The sequence below is a fragment of the Phaenicophaeus curvirostris genome, chromosome 1 (genome assembly GCF_032191515.1).
Source record: "Phaenicophaeus curvirostris isolate KB17595 chromosome 1, BPBGC_Pcur_1.0, whole genome shotgun sequence".
Lineage (NCBI taxonomy): Eukaryota > Metazoa > Chordata > Aves > Cuculiformes > Cuculidae > Phaenicophaeus > Phaenicophaeus curvirostris.
In genome coordinates, this window is record NC_091392.1 from 123,820,814 (window position 1) to 123,840,804 (window position 19,991).

Sequence of the window (19,991 nt, forward strand, 5' to 3'; positions counted from 1 at the left end):
TACGAAAGTTAGAAGATGATGATAGAAATAATTTTCTTAATTGCTATGAATTATTTGCAGGTAAGATATCAAACTTATTAAAAATGTGTTATTAGTAGATATTGAGAGACTGAATGATATCTATGTAGCTGGGAAAACAGAATAGCATAATAGTTATCTATGAAAGACTGGAAGAAATTACCTACAGTTTAAAAAAGGAGAAAGTAGGAAGAGGTACTAATAAAGAGTGTCATGTAAATTCTGAAAATGGAAGAATATAATTTTCCTGTACTAAGGAATTCTCTTGAATAAAAGGTGTTGAAAGTTGATGCTCTTCTTATGGTCTTAATTCAACAAAGCAACTAATTACCTGTATAAAATACATGCTGAATTTTATGTGTAATCCTTACTTCTGTTGACCTCAGTGACAGCACTTGAATACTACCATTGTTATTAAGTATTTTGAAAACTGAAGCTAAAACAACCATGATCTAGGGAAAGCAGAGAAAAGTTAAGTAAATCTTTATAGATATAAACAAAAGTCAAGGGAGAAGTAGCTTGGAAACAGGCTTTTAATCTAAGATTCTTAAAATTAGATGACAGTATTCTGTGTGCATCTCACCTACCTCAGAAATGTGGAATGTGCTTTGGCCTTTGATAAAAGAACTTTGAAGTGTAGAACTATTTGAGGCTGCTGCTGAGGGAGCAACAGGAGATATCTCAGTCTTCATTGATTTATATATGATAGGCTTTTGGTTTTCTACTTTAAATCTGGACTTTTTAACCTATAACAATCTTTTAGTTTGGAATTTAAAGACATGCTTGGTAATATTTTTTTGGGTTTTTTAACATGTATGTATTATGCATGTACTTCAGATTCTATATCAAGGGAAGAGAGAAAAAAAGCACGAATCTTCTTTGAATTAGTAAGTTTCAAGGACAGAATCTAGCAAATCTCACATCCAGTGGAGACAGAAATTGAGATTTTATCATTTAAATTGCATTTCAGTTGTAAATAATTTACATAAATGAGAAGAGTTAAGAGAAGTAGTTCTCCAACAATAACATTGTAATTAAAGAAGAAGAAAATCCCCTTTTGTAACCAGTAATATTTATAAAGATGGAAACTGCATTTTTCTGTATGTAATTTTAATAGAATTTGAAATTGGTATTCATAGAATAAGAATTCTTATTGCCATAATTTGCCAAGAGCCAATACGACAGTAGTGAGGCTGCTACTACAAACTTATTCTATGGGTCTCCAGGGAAGATTCTGTAATTGCAAAATCACTGACTTCAACAGTAATTTCAGTCTAGCTATACCTGCAAAGCATAATCATTAACATAAGTCCTTTGGCAGTGCCTAAACTGTTAGTAAAATTTATATTTGAAAGTTAGCAACTAAGTTACACTGAAATAGTAAGAATTTCAAGGCATTGTCTTTCCTAGTTGTGTTAGAGGTTTACTGGTTTGGAAACAGCTAAGAAATATATCTTATTTTCTCTCATCTCATCTTGTAGGGTTGATAAGGTATTATCTGAACAACCCCATAGGTCAGTTCATGAACACTGCTAGTCATAGAATCATAGAATAGTTTGGGTTGGAAGGGACCTTAAGGATCATCTAGTTCCAACCCCCTCGCTGTGCGCAGGGACATCTCACTAGATCAGGCTGCCCAAGGCCCCATCCAGCCTGGCCTTGATCACCTCCAGGGATGGGGCATCCATAACCTGGGAAACCTGTGCCAGTTTCTGACCACTCTCATGGTGAAGAAATTCTTCCTAATGTCTAGTCTAAATCTGCCCTTCTCCAGTTTATACCCGTTCCCCCTCGTCCTATCATCACAAGCCTTTATGAATACCACAAGCCTTTATGAAATCTGTTTCCTGCCTGCATCCTAGTTGCACAGAGGCTGTATCTTCTCTCAAGTCACCAAATTTTCCTTGGCAAGGAAAGCTGAGAATAGGAATGAGGATATCAGGGAGAGCTCCTGTCCAATGTTGATGAAACAGCTGATGGGACCTTAAGGCACTGAGGGTCATTGTGAAGGTCATCATATCAGCTGCTAAGCAAAGATCTCATTTTCATACAAAAACTATCACTAATTTAAATGGTTGCTAACATACCCAGGTAATGGTAGGGGCTGGTGCCTGCAGAATGCTTCTAGTGCTAACTCTAACTGTACCATATACTCTTTCCTCTGAAGCTGTAACCTGGAATGTAAACACATATGTAAGTTCATAATTTTGAGTAATTTTGCTTATCTGACCACATCTAATGGATTTCAGCCTGTCACCTGTAGACTTCTGGATTTACCCTTAGTATACCTTAAAGCTGGCATACAGACCTCTGCACATCCACTGGAAACTTTCAGGTCTTGAAATGGCAACAGAAAGTTGAGAATAGATATTTTGGTAACTTTGAGCCTCCTGGCCACTTTAAGGCAGCATTTTAAATGGTGCTGGTGAGAGAAGTGGTCGGACTCCCCTCTCTGACCTCGTTGTGTCTGTTGTAGCTGTTACATCTGTGGACTGATCATTAAACAATTTGATGAACAGGAGCAGACTCACAAAGAAGAAAGTTGTTCCATGTAGAATCCTGGGGACATTTACATCGATTTTAGGGGATCTGAATTTCTGGGCTAATGTAGCTCATATGCAGGCAAAAAGCAGATTTCTGTAGAGTGGTAATATCTCTTCTGATATAAACAGGCTTTTAAGATCACACAGTGCAAAGTAGAAAGAAGTCAGGGCATGTGTTGATAAGTCCTTGTAAACGTTTATTTGCATTTTTACTCTTTTCTTTTAGATAAAGTATGATGCTTAGATTTTTCAACAAGTCATTTAGAACTGGGAAAGGCAGCAAGAAAATATCCTCAGAAAATAAAAATACATAAACAACAACCACTAAAACACTCCTCAGAGGATGAACATTGTATAAAATCTCTTGTGTTGGAACTCAGTGTATAGCAAAATAAAAGAAATAATTGCTTCTAAAAGTGGCTTTCCCCAATAATGTGTTAATCCTTAAAGTACACTTTATGGACAAGACTTTTAAAAATAAGCTTTTAAATTTAGAGTTGCAAACCGAAAAAGACTACTTGACATTTAAGAATAAACAACTTCTAGCAGTTTCCAGTGAAGTATCTATTTCTGAAAATTTTGTTGTTTTCAGAATCATTGGTTTGTTTGCATAGAATTTCAAGATATCATCTTCACTATGTATGTGGAGAGATGTTGAATTGAAATTGGACATTTAAACAGATTTGGGAGTTTCTGACCACTAAACTGATAGGGGTGAGTTATATGTCTGGGAAGTAAGGTCATGCCAAACAACTGTGGGTAAGAGAGCTACTGCTTTACCAAGGGTCAGAATATTTTTCTTGCCCCTGTGCTTCAGATCCCATGGGGATCTGACAGAAGCTCACAGTGAGGTCCCCTGAATAAACACTGGTACATTGACTTGCTGCACACTGAAGGACACAACACTGTGCCTGTCATGCAGTCTGCTGGTGTGGAGACAACTCCCAGGCAGCTAGAAAGCATAGGCAAAGAATGGGAGGAAAAACAGTAAAATGTGAGCTAGATTCAATTATTTTCCAGTTTAGTAGGAAAGGCAGGGAATTAACCGTGAAAACAAAAAAGGAGACTTCAAAGCTTATTCCCAGGAGACAATAAGGATGAGACTGAGCTAAAGTGTTTGCAGGAGAAAGAAAGGAGAGTCTAGTCCTCTGGATGAGAGAGAAGATAGAAAATTCAAAGCTGCAAATCAGAGAAATGAGGAACTGACAGCTGTGTTCACTTGCTTAACCTGAAGTACCCCTACAGAAAGCAATAAATCCAGTTGCATTAACTACACTTTGTTTGCAAATATTTCTCAAAATTTACCCCTGCATCCCATAGAAATGCGTATTTTAGCCTGAAAAAAAATAATGTGAGTAAGGCTTGAAAAGGAAAGAGGAATTGAGATGATATGACACCCTGAAGGGCTTGTTTTCTTGATCAAGAAAGAATCAGAGAAGAAAAGAAGCACTGCATTTTAAAAGAGATTTTCAACTGAAAATTTTAATTGGACCTCACTTTTAAAGTGTTTCAAATCCTCTCTGGGTACAATATAGAGCATGCAAAAAAAAGGCTATGATATTTTGATGTTTGCTTATCTACATGCTGTCCTGAAGTATGAGAAAACATGGTGTGAATTATGGATAGCACGTGGGCGCTCTGCTATTGTACTGCAGGAGATGCTGTTAGAAGATTTAGAGTTCAGCATTTTGTGTCTGTCAATAACAAACTAAGCCAAAGGAAAGGACTGGAATGTATGTCTGCAATTTCTGCAAAAGCTGTGGCTTGGTCTTTTGTGGGGCATTTTCTTTCTGTCTTCTTGCTTTTACAAGAGTGTAAGTGAAAGAGACAGAGTGAAATGTCCAGCTGCAGTAACTACATTGGCACAATGGTTTTTTTCCATGTTGCTAGTGTATTGAATACAGGAGAAGCTACCATTTTTCAGTAGGAAATCTTCTATTATTGTGATTAAACACCCAAGCTATCAGTATTTGCAGTGATTATCAGGAGAACCCATGCTTTATCTTCTTTAATAATGAATTTTGCCCAGAAGCATACACTGAATGGATATTGGTTTTCCTCCTTTTGAATCCCAGGACTGTATCCCTTAGAGGTCACTTTTTAGTTGTCTAAAATGTGTCATTGAAATATTGCTGTTCCTAGGTGACCAACACCTGGGATGGGATGGCAAGTGTGTAACATCCAGTAGAGTAAGTTTGCAAATTAATTTGAATGATTTGACATAAAAATAAATGACAGCTGTGAAAGTAAGAATTACTAATACTGAAAGAGAAATCATTAAATTGCATCTGTTTAACCAATTATTAATTAAACAGTCCGTTTCTGCAAAATGTTACATGACTATTATTCAATTAATACAACTGATACAAATAAGCATGCCCATTTGAACTGGGGTCTGCTTTGTGAAGATATTAGGATCTCTGCTCCTTAAAAACAAAAGTATTTGCCAAAATCCTCCACAAGTTACAGTCCTTCTGGACCTCAATTTCTTCCTCAGTAAAATAGTAGTACAACCTGATTTTTCACCACCGAGGTGCTATATTAATGCATCATTTTTGTAAATCCAGTAGAAGGATACAAAGTGTTCTAAAGTTCCTGGACATGTTCTGGGCATTTTTTTATTTTGAATCCTTTTGCCTTTTGAGATGGGAGGAAGAAGTGGGTCATTCCCTAGTGATCTTATTATGGAATTCTTTCCTTTATATATGGACCTCTAATTCTGCTGCCACTCTTCTCCCTGGTCAAATCGGTGACAGATTTGACCAGCATGTGTTTATCAGTATATACTTACTATGTCACAGTGGCTTCTGACCATAGGCTATTAGGTTGAACTGTAAAAATAACTTTTTTTAGTTTTTCAGTAAAACAGGAGGTCCTGTTACCAAAGACACAGTGGTAGCAAAAAACATCTGGAACTCTCACCCAAGAAATCAATCCTAATTAACTGGAGCCTGCAGCTAAACTCTGTTTGCTGCTCAGCAGCTGGTTTGATTAGCAGGGCTAGAGGCAAAGAAAACCTTTTTCTTTAGTGCTTAAGAAGAGAAGAAAAGAAAATGCATTTATAGATTTGACACAAGCCAGTGCATACATTGTGGATAACTTTGGTTTAGTCTAGGTGTCCTTGAATCACAGAACAACTTTAATGACCATTAGCTGCTTTTCAGTGACTAAGTAAATGAACTCAAGAAAATGAACTGCTGGATACATTCCCAAACACTCAGCACAGTTTGTTGAAATGGATCATTTTAAACGAGCAGTAAATTGAGATTCACTTCAACCTGTACCTGTTTGGTGAATACAATTAGGGAAGACACTCCCTAGCTTATGGAGAAGTGAATTGTCTTTCGGTAGTGACAGAAAGTGAAAATGATTAGTGCATCAGTGTCGCGAATAAAAATCTAAAGGACATGGATATCTTCTGGAGCTCCAGAGAGCAGCACGTACATCAGCTCAGCAATCACTGCTGCTAATGTGCTCTATGAGGAATGCATATTCAAGTCAGTGTTTAATGCAGTGAGAAACAAAAATTTCAGTTAACACATCTTGAACTGAAATGAAATATAGTCCTTAGTGGAAAGAAATAAAAGACAGTCATACTTAAAAAGTAGGTAATGTACTAAGAAGCTGCCTTACCTCCATCTAGTTCTTCAGCTCCAAAATGATTCCTGTAGAAGAGCATAATCTCTATCTTGTAACACTTGTAGACAGTCACTAAACAAACAAGCAGCAGCAGAATAGCACCAAGCCCACCAGCAAGCTCAACTGTATACATCAGCTCTGTAAAGAATTACAAAATGCTTTAAAAACCACATTCCAAATCAGAAAAAGATTAGCAGCTGACCTCGCTTTTATGTTAAACATTGAAATAAAATAATGAATGTTTGCCTGGTTTTGTACATATTTAGCTATAAGGCCCTTGAAGAGATACCTAATTAGTATTTTTTCCAATAATAATAATAATGTCCCTTAATAATTCCTCTGGTGCACCATCTGACTTAAAAAATAGATCGAATTGAGGGGTTGGGTGTGTGTATATGAGTATGGGCATATACATTAGAGATACTTGCTAACTTCCTTTTCTCTCTCTCAAGATTGATAACAGTTTGCTTGATACAGATAAATGTTGACATTCCACTTACAATGAAAGCAAAAATGTATGTTTCTTTGATTTTTTGTTTTAAATAACAAAACTTAAGAGGTGTGGAGACAAGTTATCAAAGGAACCCTTCAGCCTCACATTTAAGTTATATGTTAACATCTTTGACAGTTTCCCAGTGATCTGCAGTTCATCTTTATGCTCCCATTTCCCCCAGTGGGGCTGGCTTATGTGTAGTCACAGCAAACCATCCTGATTTGTCTGTTCTGACATTCCATTCCGACTGCATCCCCCTAGGGTCTTTGCTGCTCTCTGCCACTGGAGACTAACATGATGGATTGAATTCCTCACCATGTAGCTCTGTTCCTGAAGATGGGTACTCAGGTCAAATGTGGTCACAGCTACCACCATCATTAGTGGGGCCATCATGGGATTCTACTACCACCAGTTCCTCTCCCTGGTCTTATCCATTGCAGCCCATGGAAGCTAACAGAGTTAGAAGGCATCCATTTTGTTTTCACTTCTCATTTGCTTATTGACTGAAAACTGGCAATATTAAAAAAGAAGGATGGGCGGAAAGAAGACCGTTACTAACAATGTTGCAATTTGGAATGAGTAATAAAAGGCGTATCTTAAGACCACCCATACTTTTCCAATATCACTCAGTTTTGACAAATGTCAAAAGATAAAATCTTGAAAATCCAAAATATGCAATTTTCTTCATGAAAATCTGTGCTGGAAAAAGCTCAGTTCCATGTTATTTTCCACAGTATCCTCTTCTAGTGAGTAGCTTCTGTCTGATTGAAGCAGGGCAGCCCTGAAGTAACCTCTTTTTGTGTGTGTGTGTGCAGTTGTGTAGATGTGTTACTCCAGCACATTACAATTCAATTAGACAAAAAAAAGGTTAGAGAAAAAAAGTGACAATTCCATTTATTTTGATTGCATCTACTGAGAATCATACACTTTTTTATTATTTTGAGGCAACTGTAACAAGATTTCATTGCTCTCTAGAAGACACTAAAAGTGTAATAAAATAAAATAAAAAAGCATTTATATTCCACGTCATTCTCTCCAAAACTGTGCTGGAAACTCCTTTGTGTTAGCTATTATTAGACTGGAATGCTTATTTCAGACTTTCAGTAATTTTCTGGTCCAGAGAGGGGAATGTTATTAAAAACACCTAACAAAAAACTGTTTGCATAGACAAGCAATACAGTATTTTAGAATATAAATGGAAATGGAAATTACTCTCTACTGGCTTACTTATCATTTTGTATTACAGGTGATGCAGCTGTTCAATGGTAACTAGAAGAAAGACTTTAATATTTCAGGTTGCTAGACACAAAATACACATTTATGTGCCTGCTGTTATGACTCATTAAAGACAAGGAAAAACTTTACCACTGGAAAACAAAAGTTTTCCCTAAATTAATGATTTTGAGATTAAATAGAAATAACTACTGCAGGTAGTCATCTATTCACTGTCAGTGTACGTGAAAACAGACTATATACTGCATCACTTTTGTTATCAAATATTCCCTCGTAGTTACCTTTTTCCCCATAAAACAATTCAAGATTCTGTTTACGTTTTTACTTCAATAAAGCCTATCTGAACACACATGAAACCATTCTAAATTAGGCAACCAAAGCAACAATAAAATTCTCTATGTCAAGCTGAAATTGCCTTTTTATATGCTGTGGTAGAGCCCATTGTGATCACTTATGAACACAAGAATAATTTTTTTTTTCTTAAGGAGTTTTGTTTGCAAAGTAAATTTCATGCCCTATCCATCTAGTATAGCAAGCTTGTATTTTCCTCTGTGTTGGACAACATCTATCAACACACGCTCATTCTCTGTCTTGGGTACTACTTGTCAGGGTCCAGAGGCAGACAGAAGCAGTGATTAGCCTGGCAGACTGCTGCATTCTTGCACCAGCCCTGCAAATGGCCTGAGCTAACCCCTACAGCACTGGAATTGTGAAAGCCACATCTATGAGGTGGTAGAAGGTGGGACAGATTGGCCAGGACACTGACACACCAAGCTGATTGCTTTCAAGTAAGTTAGTATTTATGAGGGATGCTAAACCATGCCCCACAAGGGCACTGGCTGGCTTTGAGCTGCCACAGGGATTTTGCGAGCACTGTTACCCTGGGTTGCACTGAATTGAAGGTGTGAGGACTTCAAGACTTGGTCTTGCCTCTACTGTTGGCCCCTCAGGTGACTAAAGCGATTTCTCATTTCTGTGCCCCAGCTTTTTGCATGTGAATTTGGGAGAGAGCATCTGGCTCCTTTGTAGGAGGGGCTGCCCCTGAAAGGTGCTCTGCAAACCTCAAGGGTGTTGGTGATGTGTATGTCAATGATGACGTAGTGACAGTTAAAGCTAAGTTAAAGCATAACAGCAAGGTAAGAGTGTAAGGTTACTTTCACAAAAACAATTTTTTGTGCTGCTTTATTCTGCCTCTTGCATTATGATTTGAGTACGGTTGCTACAGCAGGCATTACACTCCCTTTGAAGTGCGATATGCTTTTCCTGCTGAAATTCAAGTTTCCTGTAGTGGCTCCACACTAAAAAGATTCCATTTCAGCACAATTCCACATCAGAGGGGAGAAACGAAAAGTGCAAACCTTTTAAAATCTATTTAGCTTCTGTGTTACATTGCTCACATTACAGACCTGGCCCTACTTAAGGAGCTGAGGCTGAATGTAGAAAATAGTAGAGGAAAATTACTTGGCTAACCCTTAGGGGGACAGGCATTCTGTTAAACACAACAAATGAAGGAGTGCCAGGGAGTTACATCCAGAAGCACAGCAATCATTTAGTTACAGGCAATTAACAATAGTCCTCCAGTAGCACAGGAACAGTTCTACTCCAAGGAAAAGCACATTGATTACTGCTGTAGTAGTAGATTGGTTTCTGAATAAATAGCTTCAATTTAAACCAAGATTTGTTACAAGCATTTTGACCAATGGCTACAATTTTTTTTCCTTATTGGGAGGCTTTGGCAAAGCAACCCAATGAAAGAGACGGCTAATTAAAACAAAGTATGTGTTCTCTCCAAATATCCAACATGATGTGGCTGGTAATAAATGCATTAATCTAATACAGATTCTATCCTAATTATTTGGCATATTTGTAGGATATATCTTTGATCTTTATCTGGCTTTAATATTTGATAAACTTCCTTTCACAGTGTCATGAAGGTAATTCACTTGTTGTAGTTGGAGTTGTAACAAGAAAGTAAATAAAATGTTGCCTTCAAAGATTCATATTTTTTGACTTATATGACACGCTTCAGGAACTTTGCATTTAATGATCTGTGATAATTTAAAATTAATCTTATTCTATTCATTAGTCTACATACAGCTGAGCTACTGAGAAAAAGTAATTATATTTCAAACATTCTTTTTTGGTGTGATTTACAACTCTTCGAGGATGTGATTTATAGCTGTGTATTCAATTTCTGAGTCTTTTTTCAAAATCCAATTACAGTCTATCTAAGGTTTCAATTTTGCAATCACTTAGGCAGCTTGCTTAACTTCATGGATTGCATGTAATCCCTCTGAAGTCAATAGGACTATTCACAGAGCTCCAGGTTACTGCATACGTAAATCTTTAAAACTTCATGGCCTAAATTCATTTCCACTCTCTGCTTGCCTCACATGATTTAACTCACAAAGCTATAAGGTTTGATTAGAGGCAGTTCTCAGTTTGTCTAGGTATACTTTCATAGACTTCAGTTATTAAATTAAACATAAATGTAATGAATAGAATTTGGAAGGAAAGCAGTTGAAGACAATACTAAAGCTTTCATGATGACACCTGAGAGAAGGTAAAGAAGGCAGATACTGACACTAGTTCAAGACTGATATGTCATAACATGCAGCTTTGGTTATAAACAGGTGTGTTTCTTCTAAAGAAAGAGGAGGGTAGCTAACAGAGGAATACTTATCTGAATGTCGTTATTGCATTGTGTGCAATAATTTATCCTTCCAATGTATAGCATTTGGGACCAGAACTTTATATAGCGTATGCATATCCAAAATCTATTTTCTACTTTTTAGGAAATTTGTTAGTTTCAACGTGTCAAACAAAATCTGTTTATACTTAAGGTACCTAGGTGACTTTATGGATACTGTTGCAAATGACTGCTCATGCTTATTGTAGGAGAATAATATTTCTGGTATCACTAGAAAAGTATTTGAGATACTTGTTAGCTTGATTATGAAATAATTTCTTAGTACAAAGTATATACTTTCTGCCAGCACAGGCCATGCATGCCTGTAGATATCTGCAGAGTTGACTTAAGATGGCTAAATTTACTTACTGTTTCTAATATGGTATTCAGTGCAGTTGTTTCATTTTATTTATTAGAACTATCAAGATCTAGTTATCTCACTTCATTTTTAGATCACTATATAATATATATTCTTTATTCATCTATGAAACAGAATGAGTCAGGTTTAGGATTATGTGTATGTATGGATATGTGTGTGCAAATACAAGACAAGGATCTTGTTAACCTGTTCATTAGTATGGCAGGCAGCATATCTAAGACTCGGTGCTGTTGGATTTCTCAGTGCTATTAGAATAGAGATAGTAAGTTAATATAATTGAAGTATATTCTTACCAGTGACATTTTTATTTCTTCTGAGAAGTGCGGTATACCTGTTCCAAGCAGGAGAGTAATTACACTATCTCCGATAGTATATTAGCTCAAGAGAGGATAAGGTTGAAAAAATTATAGACGCTGCAATGTTACTGACGTTTACCACGTTTAAATACAGAACATTGCATTTCAAGGAAGCTTACACTTCAGGCTGAAGGGAAAAAGTCATCATGGTGTGGAACTGCATTAATTTCTGCTTGGTTTCCCCAAATTGTGTATGCCTTAAAACCTTACTGACTGGGAGAACTTCTAGCTGATTATTGCACCACAGAAATCAGACATCCCACACAATTACTTCTTTTAGATCATCTGGAAGAAATTAAGGTAAGAAGCACTGGGAGGTGCTAAAATGTAGGGGAAAACGGACTACCAAGTTCCAAGGATGTAAGATCATAAAACACACTGTTTACATTTTTGGGGGGATAGCATTAATGAATAATTTAGCTCTGCATGGATTATGGGAACAATTTGTGAGATTTTATTTTAAAATACTTTCATCCTTGCCAATCAAGGTTAAAACTGCACATTATATAAAAAGAAGAAAAAGTACAAAAAGCTGTTTTAAAATGTAATCTATTAAACAAACCAACTTGTTTGACACCTCATCAGAGGAAAGCTAGATTTAGGCACATGCTAAGTAATTAAACCAACCTTTTTTTTACTGGAAATGTCTAATTTTCTAAAGGATGAGAAAAACCTAACTAATGAAGAAAAAGGTCTTACGAGGAGTTTCTGTGAGACAGGAGACTTTAGTATTCTACTAGCCTACTTATTTCAGATGAGGTTGACTGTAAAAAGAACAGTCACTTTTAGTTAGGTTTGGGACAAGAAGGGAGATAATACTTGGCTTCTGGCCCTATGTCATGAACCTCTTGGAGACTTAAACTCTACACTGCTCAGCACAATGAGAACCTGAAGGTTTCTTCAATTGACATAGGAGGATGAAAAATCTATTTTCATCAAATCAGTTACAATTTCAATTCCAATTCTAAAACCTACCAAGGAACTCAGAAAAGCTTCTCCTGCAGCGCAGGATAGAAACTCAGTGCTTTATATACTGGAAGATATACACGTGCAAGGTCTTAAAAGACCAAGTGGGTCGGAGTTTTACAACAGTTTTGCTTCTGCTGAGACTTAGAGATTTGCTGGAATGTTCAAGTAACTAGCATTAATTAATAGGAGTTGAAATATAAAACTCAGTGCTCTCATACCTCACATGATGAGCTCCTATTCAGAAATTTCAGAAGCATAGTGAAGCTTTATGGCAAAGGGAGCTATAACACCTGCACTTCTTTGCAAAGGTTAGAAAAGAACTAGCTTCTTTTCTGTTTCAAGTCTTGTCACTCATCACTGCCGCTGTGTAAAATCATATCCTAGTGACTGAAAATGCTCGTGAGGTCAGAAATCTAACTTATTCAAGTTCTAATTAATTAATAAACCATACTTACACTATTATATGAATAACACTATAACTTAAGGTGTTCATCAGCAATGCTGTTATCATTAATAATGATATAAAGAAAATTCAGAATTACTTGCTACTCCAAAATTGCTATTAAATTCTATGGGAAATATCATTACAATGCTTATGTATTAATAAATGATGATTAATAATATGTGTGGCCACGTATTTGTAGGTTTCCTCAAGATGCATTTCTTATAGGAAATATTAACTTGTTTCTTTTTCAAATGTACATTCTCATGGGCAGTTTCAAACAGAATAAATCTCTTCCTCTATACAATTTTCTTCAGTGAAAGTAGATTTTTATCCCAACAGAATACTTCTTTTAACTTAGCGCACAGCTAATAGACAACAGGACCCATATATGCCCATTGAGAACAGCTATGACAGAGGAAAACAAACCTAAAAATATAAAAGAGGTCCCAGAAAGAAAATTAGACAGCACTGAGAAAATGGGAAGAAAGAGGAGATACGAATAAAGTGTGTTACCTGTTCTTAGTTCTAAATTCTAGCCTATGAAAAATACAGGCATATTATTAATCTTTTTAAATAGTATCAATAACATTTTTTTAAAAAGCCACAATAGAATCTGAGATTATTTCTGCTTTAGAGTTCTAATTGCAGACATACAGACAAGAATTTCCACAAAATAATCACATAATCTGTATTTCCAACATAGTTGTATTACTAAATGTACTATGAATGTCTTGATACCGCATGAAGGTGATACTTTTCAATACATAACATTGTAGAAGAACATTCTTTCTCTTTATGCATTACATTTTTATCTATGACATTGGTAGACCATGGGCTTGTGTTCTTGAATCAAAACCTGTGAAAAAATAGAATTATAGTTTGTTATCCTCCCCTTATATCTGCTGCAATATATGCTCTGTCATTAATAAATATGTGCTTAGCTACTGTCACTACCACTCTCAAAATTAATTTCTAGAAGGTTCCTTTACTTGGCCGAAGATTAACCCATAACTGCTATAGATGATCGATTACAGCTATCACCAATAAGTAATAAAATCAGCCTTAAATGTTAACAAGTACTTTTGGGTTTTTTTTCCTCACACAAATGGGAAATAATTTGATTATTGTAAAGCTGATAGAAAGGGGTTTAGACAACAGATGGAGGAAGGTAATGAAAGTTAAATGTCCTAGGTTCTCATTCCTCTCTTTTTCTGATTATTATTGGACAAATTTTGTAGGATTGGACTAGAAAAAGTAAACAGCATTGGTATTGTCATTCTTAAAATGCTCTATTGCCTCTTGCTTTGAATCAAATGCTCCCTGGGCACAACATCAGAGGAAAGTTATACTGTAGGAGTCTAAAAGTGGTTAGCTGGCTGCACAAAAACACAGATCATAGATTTTATCCACTGGCAGACATAAAGTAAAAGATGATCAGGAGAAAACTGGGGCTCAGCTTCCTGAGATGCAAATCACTGGCATCTGGGCTAGAGGGAGATGCTAGAGCCCCCTGCTTTCCCCTGGAACTGGATACCCAAACTGAGTTTGCTTTTCCTGCAAAAGTGATGCTGGAGTATGGGGGAGCTATGTTCTGCTCCCCTCCCAAAACTTCTCTTGGGAAAGGGGTTGCTCAGGGTTTCTGTTCCATTGCCGTGTCAGGGAAAGAGCAGAAGTCCCCTCTCCATGGCTAAATGTGTAAGGTGCTGGTTAGTGGTGGGGAATACAATCAGATCGACCCTGCTTCTGTTTTCTGTGAGGTGAATGTGTGTGTCTGCTGGACTGACTGGTGGGAAGAGTGAGGAAGATGCATCAGGCTTTTGCTGGTGATTTATACTCTGAATTTCCTGCTCTTTTCTGTGTAATAGCAGGCATACCCAAAAGCTCCCCCTGGAATGCCAAGTTTACAAAGTATGTATTAACCAGGGCAAAGCAGAAGATTCAAGGGTGTTTGAAAGACTTGGATTTTGTACCTGAATACCTACTGCAGCTTTTAGCCCTAAATATCTCTTTTCTCAGGAATGCTTTTTGTTCAGTTACACTGCTCTCTGCTTTCCAGTCCCTTGTGATCCTGGTGATAATATATCGCATACGAAGTTTAAGAAAGATTATAATTTCTTTTTCAGATATTCAGTGAACATTCCAGATTAAGCATTTTTGTTAGCTTATACTGCTTGAAAAAAAAGGTCACTAACTAGAATACCCATCAAAACTAAACTTTTGCAAATGCCTCGTTGTTCAGGAAGAAAATTTACCTAATTGCTACAACCCAGTTGTTCTAAGTAAACCAATAATCAGAAATTAATAAACAGCTAATTCGTTCTTAGCAGAGACTGAATGTGGATCTAAACAAGGAAACTTGAACCAAAATGTTGTCATGGTGATATACAGGAGACTAACCAAGTAGTGCAAAGCTCCTCTTCCTAGGAGAACTGAGAGACTAATTCAAATTGTTATCTGTCATGGTTAATTTATCATATCACTGGAACAGTTGTTAACATGAAAGTATGTAGAAGGTTTATAACAAGTAAATTTAGATTTTTGAGGGCACAACAGATTTTGTATCTAAATCAAAACTTCAGATTCAGCTTTATTTAAAGAGGAAAAAATATTTGAGGAAGTTAATGCTATTTTTGACATTTTGATATTTACAAGGACAATTAAATACTGAGATTACTTCCTCTTAAGCATTTCATCATGAATCCACATTGTGTGGCGTGTTTTACATAATGATTTCTCCAAGAGAAGGAGCAAGGAATGTAGACCCTTGCAAAATATATGCATGCATACTATTAGATTAAAAAGCTGGTAGCCACAGAACAGGAAAAACTTACATGTTGTCAGTTTCAGAACTACTGCTTGTATGGAAAGGAAAATAAGGACTCACTATCAGCTTGTGACTTAATACATGTCAGTTAATTAATTATTGTTTGTAAAGCAATTTAAACCTTAAAAATTCTTTCATTCCAATTTCCATGTTCTAATTACATTATTAATGACTAGCCATTGGACTTCAGCGTTTGTTGGGTTAAGCTCTTGCTCTGAGTTCAAATGTCTCTGAATTAGGGGAATATGACTACTAGGTGGTAAATTATTAACATTCAATTATTTAATAAGTCAATTTCCCATCTCAGTAAATTCAAGAAAATAAGATAAATGACGGGCTAAGCAGAACATCTGGTTATTTACATCTGCAACTCTTAAAAAGCAATGACAAGTTTTCAGAAAAATGGCCACAAATTAGTTCTATTCAATGAATTGAAGGTACATATTCAAATAAATGAACCACACTGTCTTCATTTATGCCTTTCTATTAAATTTAGACAGACTTTGCATACCACAAGACTAAAACTAAGGAAGAAATCACTGCTTTGATATAAATTAATATTCCACAAGTAGTTCAGCACCACAGTAAGAACCTGGTTAGCTCATCTTTGCAGTCTAAAAAAAGCATAGTAATGACAGTGAAGTACAGACACTGCTCCTGATTATTCTTTGCTCTCTTAAACCAGAGGTAGTGAGCATCAAGCCCAGGCATGCGGAGCACCCTCTGGGAGGTAAAGTGAAGAAAGTGGTTCTCGGGACCTTGCATTGCAAGAGATTCTCCACCTCTTTGTAATTATCTCTGTGGGAAATGGCTGTGGCCATTAGGTGGGCTGGAATCATGGTTTATGAGTGGTGAGTAGAAACAGGAGGGTCTTCAGAAGTTTCTTTCCTGATTCTTCACTTCAGAAATGTTGATGTTAAACAAATATGTTAGAAGGAAAGTGTCCACAGTCAGGTTATGCAGGAACTTCCCTGGCATGGGGTTTAGGTGGCATTTCTGACAGAAGTGGAATGCATATTTTTCACTTTCCTATATTTGATTTTATTTACTACAGAAAATTATTACAGCTGTATTACCTTTGGCTTCCTTATTTTTATTTTTTTTTCCTGCATTGAGCCTTTATTAATGTTAAAGTTCATGAATTATTAAATGCATCTTTTATAGAAATAATGAAAAGGTATAAATGTATTTTTCCAAGTGACACGCGTTGCTAACAACAATATTTCTACTTCATTCTCAAAGTTGTAGAAATACCTGGAGAAAATATAATTGCTCCTATTAATAGCTCAGGAAGCCCAATTTCATGCATTCATCAGAAGGAAGCTCTACAAACTGACCACTCTTACAATGTACCATTTTATGGAGAAAAGCTTCTTATTTACCCCTTTTATGCAGAAGAATACTAGCATGTCGGCGTCCATTTCCATTCTCAACATAGCATGAGTAATTACCCAGGTCTGCCTCTTCCACCGAATCAAGAATCAGTGAGATGGAAACTTCCTGTTCCCCAAGATGTTCCTTGAGAACCCTAAGAAAAAAGCAACAATTGCTGCTATTTTCCTTGTATCGTAGCAGAGCATTAGATAAACATGGCGTAATAATGCTACTTACATTACACAATTTTCTGGTTTCAAACTTTGCTATGGTTTGATGAAATCTTAGTTAAATTGTATTATATGCTTTTCTTCCTCACTTATGAGGAGGTTTGACTTTGCAGATGTTAATGACAGCTTATCCAAGCAGGATGATATGCACACTGGTAATACATTATTGCACACTCTGATGGAAACCCTGATCAGTACTATATAAGGTCTAGAAATGTTAGAGCAGAGAAAAGTGAAAACAGTTATTTGGGGGTTTAAAGTCACACTAGGCCAGCCACAAACTATAGTGAGGCTCACTTTCTGAGGCTCTTCGACATGTCACTCAGAAATAGTGAGTTCATGTCAGGGTCTGAAAAATTATTTCTTGAATGAATTATAAAATCAGACAGTATGTTGTAAATCAGAAGAAGAATTGGCATAGGAGATGCTGCTCATTCATAGATGCTAAATAAAAGAAAAGATCTCCTGCATAAGACTCCACCTTTCTTTGCATTGCATTCTTTATTTCTTAGCAAGTCCATCAGTGTATTTAGAAACCCAGCAGAGCAAATGACAAACTGCTCTAGGCTGCTCCCTCACCTCAAACCTGACAAAAGAAGTGGAAACCAGCCTTCCTGCTCCTCCCTCCACAAACCAAGAAGGTTGTAATGTGGTTCTAGTCACCTTTTTATCAGCCTTCAGATTGCCAAGTCTCTGACTGAAGAGCTTAGATGTGAAATACACCTGATATGGTTGTCATATGACACTTAGTGTTTTGATCTGGAGGTTTACAAAATAAAATTGAAGTACACTGGGGTGAAATATGCTTCTGTTTTGCCTATATTTGGGACATGGAAATGACCTTGAATGTCTATGTGGCCTTCTTGATTTTGGTAAAGGAATGTTTTCTGTTGTTTTGGTTAGACTGAAGAACTCCAAGGTTAAGCTGAAAATGAGTGTGCCTTCATGTCTTTTGATGAGAAAGTAAACTCCTATGTAAGAGGTAAAGTGTAAATAAGCTGTTTTGTTCTGCTAGACACAATTACTGTAGATAACACATCTGTGATTAGTTTCCTTTGCAATATATGTTTAAATTTGCCTTCACTTTTGGGTTTATCCATGGCACATAAGTACAGTGATATACACACAGATCTATAAATGAAAAAGGAATCTCTTTAGATCCAAACAGATATTTTGCATTGGATAGGAGTTTGCATGCTATGTCAGGCGTGTAATTCTCAATACAAACTCACATTTCCTTAATTTTCAAATGAGGCAGCACTTTTAGCAGCAGTAAAAGTACATGACGCAAATTGCCAGATCCTATCTAAAATAAGTATTTCAGCAGAAATAAGCAGCCCACATAACAGGATGCTTGGCTCTACAGACTAGATAACATCCTAGGAAACTATTTTTTTTCTTTGAAGAAAAGAAATAAAAATATTCCAAAAGAGAAGACAGATTTCGGTATTTATTTAAGGCTCTTTGTTTTAAAATGACTTTTTTTGAACTGTTTACCTTGATGCAGTTCATTTTCTTTCTTTCACCTTAGTAACTCTCTTAATGTTTCTTATTGTAGATTTCCACAGCTTGAAAAATTCACTATGCAAATTCCAATCAATTACACCTTTTGGGCAGCTATTCTGCTTTTACAGCTCTCTAATATCAGGTCAGGTGTGCATTTTTCTGTTCCCTACTGGTGGAATTGAAAAGATAAAGAATGGATGTTGAAAAACAGAGATCAGATTCTGAGTTAGTCTGTGACAACAACTATTATATATTAAAATCAAAAAAGGATATTAATTGAAAACAAAAATGCTTTTTCTTTTACCTGATGTCACTTTCCCAAACTCGACTATCATCCAAATCTTCAATAAACTTCTCCCCTTTCATCCAGTAGATTAAAGGGCTGACATCTCCACTATATCCAAAGAAAGCTCGGCAGGTTAGATTAGCAGAACTCCCTGTTACAAAGAATGTAAGAAAATATGTTATTTCAAAACTGGTAAGAAAAACTTCATTTTTTAATCAGTGGCTTTTGTTGATTTAAAAAAAACCAATTTATATCTGTAAAGACCCTCAATTTCCAGCTGCTGTTCTTTTGATCCAAAAGTATCTATTTGTTTTGCAACTGCTGTTAAATATATATTCTGAAAACAAGTATGATGAAAATGAAATTAAATGTTACATAAGGACAGAATTCAGTTTGTATTCTTTCTCCAAGCTTTCTGTATTTGCTAAGGAAATGACAGAATATGTTTTTTTCAAAAAGAGCTAGCTTAACTAAAGATTTTCATGTTTTCTCTGAAAACAGATAAAGGTTAGGTAACACAGACATGCAATCACATCTGTGCTAGTTATGCTTTGCAGTGGTTTCTGCAAAGCAGCCAGTAGATTTCTGTAGGGTACTGTTTCCAAGGAGCAGCCAGTAGAAAGTTATATGCTCATTGCTAATGTGTTTTTGCAGCAAAGTATTAAACACTGAAACTGAAAAAAAGACATATTAACTCATTTGTTTGTTGTGGGACACATCTCACCTTATGAATGGGAATAACCATTAAGTACACACAGCAAGGAGCAAAAATTCTATATATGTGCAGTGTTACTTGTTTAATCATTACAGTGAAAACTAAAAAATGTAACATGCCCTCCCTTTTGTTTATTTTCACCATGTATTCTTATGGTGTCTTAGTACCATTTGGCTTTGGGGGTTCAGCTAAAGCACATACAGTGAATGAAACAGCACTTTGCACACATTTTGTATGTTGATAAGACTGGATAAAACTGACTGTACTCTGGACAGCCACATTGTTAAGGATC

General features: G+C 36.2%; 1 protein-coding gene across 3 annotated transcripts in view; it reads right to left on the reverse strand.

The window, feature by feature from the left end:
* Positions 1-19,991, reverse strand: part of IL1RAPL1 (interleukin 1 receptor accessory protein like 1) — a 704,387-nt gene that overhangs the window by 11,310 nt on the left and 673,086 nt on the right. For all 3 annotated transcript variants that reach the window (XM_069873597.1, XM_069873613.1, XM_069873606.1), the window contains exons 7-9: positions 19,003-19,135; positions 16,971-17,116; positions 6,195-6,338 (exon numbers count right to left, since the gene is read on the reverse strand). In XM_069873597.1, the coding sequence (XP_069729698.1) occupies positions 6,195-6,338; positions 16,971-17,116; positions 19,003-19,135 (423 nt within the window). The remainder of the gene's footprint in view (positions 1-6,194; positions 6,339-16,970; positions 17,117-19,002; positions 19,136-19,991) is intronic.